Here is a 10,657-nt window from a genome sequence, read left to right on the forward strand (position 1 = left end):
CTCAGTCTTGTCTTCTCCAGCCAAATCACCCTAGCTCTTTCAGCCCTTCCTTATTTTTTTTTCTCCTAGGCACCTAATCATTTTTATTCCTCTGTGCTGGACTCTTTCCAAATTGTCCACATTCTTCTTGATGTGTGGAGTCCAGAGCTGGACCCACTACTCTAGCTGAGGCCTCACCAGTGCTGAATATGCTCTAAGGGCATCATTCTAACTGGCACCTCACACACATTACTGACAGTGTTGCATAAATACAAATCAGAAGTTCTCCTATAACAAAATGCAATGAGAAGAGTATCTCTGTGGAAAAGAAAAAGAATGGATGAAGCAAGGTTGTCTGCTGAGCTATGCTCCCAACTGGGTGATCTAGACTTTATTTAAGGGTTTTTTTAAAAAAATACCATCTGAACACTCCCTCCAATAACTTCTTAATGAAGCTACAGAATTGGATAGCAGAGATGAAGATATTCCTTGGAGAATCTCTGCCACTGTACCTAGCAGTTATAGTGCTGAAATCATGAAGAACTGGGCTAGATGACAGAATCTTAAAGCTAGTGTAGGGAGCAGTGTCAAGGTGACAAAAAATAATGCAGAGGAGGTGACAGTGGCCAGGTTCCCTTTTCTGCAAAAAAAACAACCAACCACACTAACAAAAAAATCATGGATAGCTGAGTTCACTAAGAACAGGGTTAGGAGGGTGAGCTTAGATTCGGCGCTGTAGTTGAGATGCAGTGATAAAGCACAGTGTGTTGATGGGAGATGGTTACCCAGCAAATTCTATTGCAGTAGTCACTGATAGTTGGGCTAAGTAGTGGTTCTACACATGCCTGGATTGGGTGGGGGACAGACAGAGCAGTGAGAGGAGACACAAAGACAGAATGGCAAGACACTGTGGCAATGTAGCTGGAGGTGACACTGCAGAGGCAGCAGAGCAGCAGGAGTAAGAGGGCACAGAGACAACATATATGTGGCAGCAAGGCACTCCATCACTGAAGCCATGCAACATTTATCTCCAGTGTCTCCCCCACACTCTGGGACTTTGGTAGTCTCTTATAATGATCTGAAAGTAGGATCCAGTGGTGTGAAGGGGGAAGAGACTTATCTACTGGATGGTCATACTGACAAGTGAGGAAACTGAATTAAAGGTCTACTGGCCTGGTTAAAAGCAGGGTGGATGACTTTGCCTTCCCAAATTTATGCTGGGTTCCCTCTCTTTAGTAATGGCCTTGCTTTGTTTTAAATACAGAATTAACACCTATAATTAACAAACATAAGGTATGAAGAGCACCCAGAGAAGATACTTGGTTCATAGATTTCATAGACATTACTACTGAAAGGGACCTCGGAAGATCATTGAGTACAGCCCCCTGCCCCAGGGCAGGAAGTCAGCTAGGGTCAAAGGATCCCACCAAGATAGGCATCCAAATGTTTCTTAAAAGAGTCCACAGTGGGTGCTTGCACCACCACTGGAGGGATCTATTCCAGGTGTTGGTGCCTCAGACAGAAAATAAGTTTTTCCTTATGTCCAGCCTAAAACAGTCTTGGAGGAGTTTGTGACCATGTCATCCCTTGGGGTGCCCTGGTGAACAGACATTCCCTCAGATCCTGATGTACACCCCTTCTATACTTATAGGCCAGGTCACTCCTAAGCCTGCGCTTTTCCAGGCTGAAGAGTCCTATGGCTCTCAGCCTCTCATCATAAGGCCTGTTCTCTTGTCCTTTGATCATGCACATGACTCTCCTCTGGACTCTCTCAAGCTTTTGAGAAGGCCACACTGGCCTTCTTCCAATCTTTGAGTACTTCATCTGAGCACCATGAGTTCTTGAAGATCCGTGCCAGTGCCTGGGCTATGATGCCTGCCAGCTCCTTAAGTACCCTGGGGTGCAAACTGTCAGGACCAGCTGACTTGAAGGTGTCCAGATTCTCAAGGTGTTTACAAGGTCCACACTGAAGCTGGGTATAAATTCACCCTCACCCTGGCCGTCCCACATCATGTTAAGCAGGGTGGTCCCTTTGGGCTGGTGAAAAACTGATACAAAATACCCATTAAGCAGGTTGGCTTTTTCCTCAGTGTCGGTTGTCAGTTGTCCCATCTGGGGCAGGGGTCCAAGCTGGGGTCCAATGTTACCTTTGCTTTTCTTCCAACTCCCCACGTACCTGAAAAGGACCTTTTATTGTCCTTGATATGTGTAGCTAGTTGGAGTTTGGTTGCAGCCTTGGCTTTCCTGGTTCGCTCCCTACAGGTCTGGACCAGTGCAGAATACTTCTCCTTAGTGGTTATTCCTGTCTTCCATCCTTTAGAAGCCTCTCTTTTCAGATGCAGGAGATCCATGAGTTCCTTACTGAGCCAAGGGGGTTGCTGTGCTCTTTTGCTACCTTTCCTCTGAGGTGGGATGGACATCCTTTGTGCTTTCAGGATCACTCTCTTAAGGAGCAACCACTCATCCTGAACTCACCTCCCTGTTGAGTTATGGTCCCTTAGGGCCTTGACAACAAGCCTCCTGAGTTTATTAAAGTCAGCTTTTCTAAAGTTGAGGACTTCTGCATTGCTGACTGACTTGCCAGCTTTGCAATGGATAGTGAAAGTGATCAGCTTGTGGTCACTGTCTCCTAGATTTCCTTCCATTCTTAGATAGCTGACTAGATCATCCCCATTGGCCAGTACCAGGTTCAGCAGTGCTTTACCTCTTGTTGGTGCATAGATTTCTTGAGTCAGGTAGAGCTCGTCCACACACGTGAGGAAGCTTTGAGGAAGTTGAAGTTTGTCAAGGACAGGTTTCTATGTTGGGAATTGAGACAATTTTGCTTTGTAAATTTAGCACCAATTCGAAATGTTGAACTCAGCCCTTCTTCCTGCTGACAAAACCTGGCAGAAGGGTTACAGTTTGATTAATCAAAGTTCACCACATCATAATATTGCACTGGGAAGGTAGATGATTTGCAGCAGCAGTTACACTGTGACACGCTGAGCTGCATCACACAATGTGATGAAGTTTTGATGTAGCATAATGATGATTAACACAGCAATGTTGCCATGACTTATTTTTTTCTGCTACTAGAACATTCTGTAAAGCTGACTTCCCTAATGAAAATACCTCTGTCAAATTCCTACTCTCAAATGACTAATCAGCCTTGAACTACTATGGTTGTTAATCATACGGGAAGGATTGAATGTCTTTGCAAAGATGCAAATATGGGCACCTGGAAGAAGTCGTGTGAACTCTTCACAGATGGCACATAGAGGAATAGCTACACTAAGCAGATACATGAGGTATGGGAAAATGAGACGGGTGGCATCTGGCACCATGAGAGGAAGACTCCTTCCTTCTTGAGGATTTGGCATACTTCAGAATGGCAGGCCTTTTACAGCCAGCCTTAACTGCAGTGCTTGTGGACTTAAGTTGTGGTGGAAAAAGTGTCTCCCTCAGGGCTGCATTTTATAGCACGCTCTTTTAGTTTCATTGGAAGATAACGTTTGCTTTGCTCAGGAACAACATATAATAGCTGCAACTTTTGCAAACAAATGAGAGAGGAAACTATAATTGCTTCATTAGTTTACTGTCCTGCATAAAATATAAATTTCTAGGTTCTTAGGAAAGAAAAACATTGTATCTTAAATATTAAAAAGCAATATAACATATCCTTTGTCATGGCAGGTTCAAAAGTGGTATCCCTTAAATATTTCAGGATTCAATGGCTAAACTACATCCACTGAAGGGCACCATCAGGGTACAGTGGAGATAATGGGCTGAATTTATCATTGATATAACACCGTTATTTATGGGGGAGTTGATATATTGTTTCGCTGACAGCTGCATCATACTGTACCATCAGATTCAGGCAAAAGCTTCCCATTGACTTGGATGGGAGCCACATATAGTCAATCCAAGAATCTAACAAACTTATCAGGACTGTGTGTGATGTGCCTATAATCCTCTGGGAGGTAGTTATACTTTTTTAGTTACAGCAGAGGAAGGTTCCCAATTGGTGCAAAGTAATATAACCTCAATGAAGTCCACTGAAATTCTCTTTGAGAACTCATGGAGTTGGATGAATTCCTGATCAGGGAGAAAAAGGCAAATATGGTGCCTATCTTTAAGAATGGAAAGGAGAAGGATCCAGGGAATTATGACAGCTCAACCTGACCTCAGTACCTGGAAAGATTATGGAGCATGTCATCAAGCACTGAGAGGATACCAAAATGACCCGGAACAGCCAACATGGAGTTATCAAGAGTTATCATCCTTGACCAACCTGATTTCTTTTTATGACAAGGTGATGGGTGGAGAGGAACAGATGTGATCATCTCAGTTTCAGCAAGGCATTTGATGCCATCTCCCATGACAATATCATCAGTAAACTAAGGAACTACAGTTTGGGTGAGAGTATTGTACAGTGGATGCATAACTAATTGGATCATCATTATCAAAGAATAATTATTGATTGCTCAATGTCTAATTGGGAAGAGATATTGAATTGGTGTCCCCAGGCATCTGTCCTGGGAATGAAGTATTGTTTATTATTTTCATTAATGATTTGGATGATGGGATTGAGTGTGTGCTTAGTATATTTGCAGATGACACCATACTGGGTGGAATTTAGACACTCTGGAGGACAGGAGTAGGATTCAAGTGACCTTGATAAATGAGAAATGGTTAAAAGTTAATTGAATGAAATTCAATAGGGACAAGTATGAAGTCTTGCATTTAGGATGGAACAACCATACCCAAAAATACAGATTAGGGGACAACTAGCTAGGCTGCACTACTGCAGAAAAGGAGCTGGGGGATATAATAGACCATAAGCCCAATAGGAGTCAAGAGTATACTTTTGTTGTACAACAGGCCAATGGGATACTAGGTTATATTAACAGGACTGTTGCCTGCAAGTCAATGAAAGAGATGTTTCTACTCTTGAGGACCTCTTGATGTTCCCTCCTGCTCTATTTTTCTATGATGATTTGGGGAAGCTGAGAATCTGGTCTAGAAAGTTGGTAAGAAAACAAAGAATTGGAGAGGCACAGCAGTCACTTTCAACAGCACTGCAGATTAGTCCCATACTTACATCCTGATTAGACATCTCCCAATATGGTCTCTCTCCATAGGACATCACTTCCCACATGACAATACCATAGCTCCATGCATCACTTGCTGAAGAGAATTTCCTATAAGCTATTGCTTCAGGTGCTGTCCACCGTATGGGGATTTTTCCACCCTGGAAAACAAGTTGGAAATTCCTCAGTATGACTAGAATAAAGAACTTTAAGTACATAAAAAGCTGTAGATTCAACATTCTGCTGTCTGTGAAACAGACTGCCAATTACCAATTTGCTTTGGCAATTTACTGTAAATGGAAAGGAAGAAATATGGTTTATTCACATCCTGACAGAAATTCAGCTTTTTTTGTTGTTGCAGTTATTCACTAAAATATCCCTGTTTGAAAAAATGTTGCACTTCAAAGAACAAAAATCATTTTTAGTCATTAGAATTCATTCATATTCTTTCAGATTCACTTAATTAATTAATTGATCAATCAGGACATGTCTTTTGATTTGAAAATGTCCCCAACATGACATTCCTAATAAGCTGACATTTTAAACCAAAGCCCCCACTGAAACAGGAAAGCAGTGATCACTATAGACATAGAACACAAAAGGCACTTTATAAAATGTATTAAATAGAAAGAAAATGATTTCCTTTACATTCTCCTTTCTCTGTGATAATTTCTTTTTCTTTTAATCTCTTCCTTTAAATCCCTAGATATTGTGCAAATCAAATGCATCTAGAATAGACATTTCCTCAGGGAATTGGATAGTTTTGTTCTGCAGCTTTCAAGTTAAAATCCACTGTAAAATCCAAGATAAAGTTCTACAGTAAAAAAGGCATTTGTAAGAATTCAGTGAACATAGTTGATTTACCTCTTTTGAAGAGGCTTTCTGTATGGTATTACTGCCTTTCCACAATATAATCAGTTATATTTTACCTCCAATGTTTGTATCAGAGAAATTCTTTTGCCTGTGTAAAAGTAAAATGATTTTTCACCTGCTGCCGCCTTCCACAGAAAAGGATATGTTGTTTTTACTGCTTGTTCTAGCTTTTTTCTCTTAAAATAATTCAGCTTACTGATTCAGAGCAGTGAGATCATAGTGCCACTAGATGGTAGAATGAGACAGTCAGCTGAGCTGTGAAAACTAAGAATGTTTTTTCAGTGGACAGATAATGAATCCGTTTGGTATAACTATTACATTCCTGGCAGAAAGAAAAGAAAAAATAAACTGGAACATAACTATATGAGTTGAAAAAGTCAAGTAGTTAAAAAATAAAGAGGCAAATTTGTGTCCTTAACTCACTTTGAAATAGGTGAATTTTTTTTCCATATCTCATCAAGGTGATGTGAGTTTAAAATGCCATAGCTACATCAGAAAGTGTTGCAAGGAAAAGAAATTATCGATTTGGGTACTGTACTTTAATGTTATCTTAGTACATACCTTTATTAACTGGAGCCATTAGGGCCAGCAAGGACAGAAAGTTAATATCTTTATGGTTTATAAATGATTGTGGTCAATATGTCCTTCATGGGATACAAAAGATATAAGTATAAATATAAATCTTCTGTATTTATTTCCTGTTTTCTAAAAAGCCTTTGCCTGTTCAGATTTGGCTTGACTATCTCCACTGAAATCAAAGGCAAAATTCCAGTTTGCTTTTAGAGAAGCAGAGTTAGCCCAAACAAATTGCTTTTTGAAAATACCATCCTTAATTTGCTCTATTTATAGCTATATTGGGCACGTACCTATGTTGCAACAGAATCCCTTCTGGGAAGGGATTATATGCCTTCATTGCAGGCAAGTAGAGAGAAGCCAGAACTATGGCTTTGTGTCATCCTTGCCCTGTTCAGCGGATTTGAGACAACGTGGGAGGCTAGAAGTAATTTTCTTCTGGTCCTTGCAAGGGCTGAGCAAAGGGTTTTCTCCAACCACGTCATAGGATCAGTGCTTTTCAGATCCCTGGCTTCATACCACACAGAAACCTAGGATGCCCTTATCTCTTGTTTTCCCTCAGTCCTGTCCTGGGCATCCTGTTTATTTGGTCAAATTAATATTTTTGTCTTCTTTCAGTGTGACACCCAGAAAAGATGTTTAAAACAGGACTTTCTCAGTGAAAACAGGACTGTTTCACCCCCAAATCTCTGGCTCTATTCCTCCCATCTTTCACTCCACAACATGCTCAGCTGAAACTGGAGGTTGGAGATAACTGAGTTATCAGAAAGTGGGGTATCCTCTTTTGAAACAAGGGAGAGCCCCCCCCCCCCCCGAAGGTCCATTAAATAAGTTAATACATTTGGCAACTGAATGGAATACAATGCAGGGTATCCCATGCCTACCTGAATACCTGAAGCTACATAGTGTAAGGGATTTGATCAGGGTTCCAGGAAAACTATGCTAAAACAGGCAGAGGTTATCACAAAGCATGATACTTTGCATAGAGGGTGGTAGCCCTATATAAGGCTTTTTGTGCCTGTCTGGCAGCTGTCACCTCTGAGGGTAAGAAGTCTCATCATTTTGTCAGGATAGCCAATTATGTGAAGGAAGATTGGTAGGACAGGAAACAGTTTATGAACAGTTTAATGGGATTACAGTCTGACAGTCCAACTGGATGCTAGGCTCAGAGTTTCAGGTATTGTGAACTGCCTAAGGGGGAATCCATTATAGAGCCTATTACAAGGGGAACTGGGGGGCCCAGAAGTGACCTGAAGCGTGGACAGCACAGGCTGTGTCAAGAGGTATTTGTTCTGAGGGGTTGTTTTCTAATATTGGAGTGAGGTACAGTATTTAGATATAAATGGGTTTATTTTTGCTATGACAATGCAAATCATTTACATTATTAATCAACAGCCAGTAATGCTGGGACAGGTGATGCAGCTGGTTAAAAGCATTTGTATTTCAGTGCCTTTTATTTAACATGCTGTACTTTTCCATGCAGTACACATGCCTGGTATAGATTATGGAACTACTGGTACCCCCTCAGGAAGCAGGTTCTGGGAGCTGGGTCTGTTTGGTAGCTGAGATCCTTAAGTGATGCTTTTATGTTTGTGGAGGTATAAAACAAGGTTTTAGCATTTACAGGAAATGTCGTTGCTCCATTTCAGATTTTCAAGGACAGTTTTGTCAACTTCATAGAATTAAGAGGTAAGGAAGGTCTCCAGAATATTTAATTTAGCCCTGAAATTTAGAGGCTGATAGGCAGTGATCAGGTGCATCATGGATTAGCTTCATTCATAGTAGATCAGATCACACTACTGGTCTGTCATTTTGTTGCAGGCTGGCAAGATTGGCTGCCCCATATAGAGGATTCTGGTTAAGGAAGTTTTTGGATAGATGAAGTAGAGGTAAGGGCTGCAAGAACGAGAGTGGACACCTTATGGCTATACAGATTTTATTAACCAGAAGTTTGTGAAGTTGTGGATATAAAAAGTTGTGTTCTAAACATCATTTACCATGACCTCTTTCCATTCTTTCATCATTACTGAGTTTGTGTCTACAGGTGGCAAGGGAAAGCTTCAGGTATGCTCTGGAACTGACAGATGTATGTTTAAGCAAATAAAAGTGTCCTTGGGACTAATGGATTAACAATCTGATTAAACTGGAAAAGAGGCCATGGCAGAGCTAAGAAAATGCTCAGAGAATTATTGGGTAGATCCAGTAAGAGCTATCAAAGGTCCATCAGCTATTTGAATGTGGGAGCCAGGCTTACCCTGCTTGACTCTCAGTCTGGTAAACTCTGGCATCCATTCTTTGAAAACAGCTGCAGCAAGGGAATATTCAGCTCCCAGAGTGCTACCAGAAACCTGGGCTCCAGAAATCAGAATATAACAGAACCCATTTTCATCCCGTTGATCAGTTACTGGAGCAGACAAAGAGCTGAGTTAACTTTATCTGCCTAGCTCACAGGGGACATTAAAGACAAGGTCAATATCTGGATCTGTAGGCATTCAACTGTACTGAGGACCCACAAGAGAGGTCAGACTGGCAAATGATTCATAGCTGAGTCTATCTGCCTTCAACTGTTGGCAGAAAGGGCATGCTGTGGGATTAGTTCATGCATTTTCTACAGTCATTGTGGGGCAAACCAGAAATACCTATTATTTCGGTTTTTCACTTAGAGGGAAGTGATCTGGGGGCCTGCACTTGGATACAATTCAGAGTCAGGTTTAGGAGGAAAATGGCTGGATTAGGCAGCCATGGCTGAACACATGACTGGTTCAGTCAGAAATACTTGTGAAGTGGTGCCAAGGGTGTACTATCAAGCCAGCCTATGATCTGACAATTAGATATAGCATATCTAATGTTAGTTATAACATATTCTTTCATATGAAACTATCAACAGAACTATTTGTTTAAGTTGAATGAATACAACACATTTATTCATTACATTTTGATCTGTTTATCAATATGGGCACATGTCCCAAAATGTACTCTGAATACTGTCACTTTGAATGGCTTTTATAACTAAATTTGATTCTTCACATAACTGATTTTTAGAGAATCTGATCAGATTATGAGAACTAGCTTCATCATACAGTTTTACTGACTGGTCCCTCTCAGACTGAACCAATAATGGCTCATTGAGTGTGAAATGAGAATGAGGAACAGTCTAAACAAAATTCATGGAAGTGCATGTCCCCTCGCATATAATGTGCTCGGTATTGTAATGCAAAAGAATCTCTTGTGTTACCCCAATGACAAATTAAATGAAAAACCACTTAAATTTACACAGGGGCTCATTTTATATATAAAGGCATCATATGCATAAAATGGAGATGTCAAGGTTTATTTGTGTTTGCAGAATATCTTTTTATGCAAAAAGTGCTGTTGTTGGGGTGGGTTTTTTTTGGAGCAGGGGTGGGGGGAAAGCCATCTGAAAGCTATGCTTTCAATATGACCAACAGTAAAGACAGATACAACTAAAATGTAGTAATAGATGCTTATGCATAAGAGAAGAGTTAGGATAGCGAAAATTATACTATCAGTTTTGGATGACACTAATAAACATCACTGTTGCTAATGGGGACTTCTTTTCAGTTTTGGCTTAACAGAAAAAAAGATCAAATACAATACTGCACACAGATGACCCTACCTTCAAATAAAAATAATTTAGAAATTATCTAACTTAAACTATTCCAAGAGATTAATCAAAACTATTACCATTTTCTAAGTTAGAAAATCTTTATGCAAGCAAGCACTTTTTGCTAGTATCCATGCTACATTTTGGCTCCATCTTTTAAATTTATAATGAGCTCAGTGATATGGTACTGTTTCCTGTAGTAAAAGAGCAACAACAGCATTATTCACAAGCTTATAATTTAGCTTGCTTTTTTACCTGCTGCCTCCTGAATAGTGACAATCCCCTGATTTTTTCTTGATTCTAATTTAGTGCCAAACTTTCACTGTGTGCTGTCAAGATTCCTGTTATAATGAGAATACAAGCTTCATATCACTCAGTGCACACTGCTGTTTCAGGAGGTCAACTGTTGAAATGGGATTTCAACACACATACCCTCTCTACCTCACAGAGCTGACAATAGCGCAATGTGCCATATAATCTGAAGACAGAATTAGAACTCTGAAGTGCTTTGGGTTAGGGTTCAAGGCAGAAGAGG

At 40.5% G+C, this 10,657-nt stretch overlaps 1 protein-coding gene across 1 annotated transcript in view; it reads right to left on the bottom strand.

The window, feature by feature from the left end:
- EPHA6 (EPH receptor A6) overlaps positions 1–10,657 on the bottom strand; it is a 1,262,645-nt gene that overhangs the window by 32,782 nt on the left and 1,219,206 nt on the right. Inside the window, exon 15 of the mRNA XM_019525724.1 lies at positions 5,063–5,212. Within this exon, the coding sequence (XP_019381269.1) occupies positions 5,063–5,212 (150 nt within the window). The remainder of the gene's footprint in view (positions 1–5,062; positions 5,213–10,657) is intronic.

This window comes from Gavialis gangeticus, unplaced genomic scaffold, assembly GCF_001723915.1.
Source record: "Gavialis gangeticus isolate Ggan-Ray unplaced genomic scaffold, GavGan_comp1, whole genome shotgun sequence".
NCBI lineage: Eukaryota > Metazoa > Chordata > Crocodylia > Gavialidae > Gavialis > Gavialis gangeticus.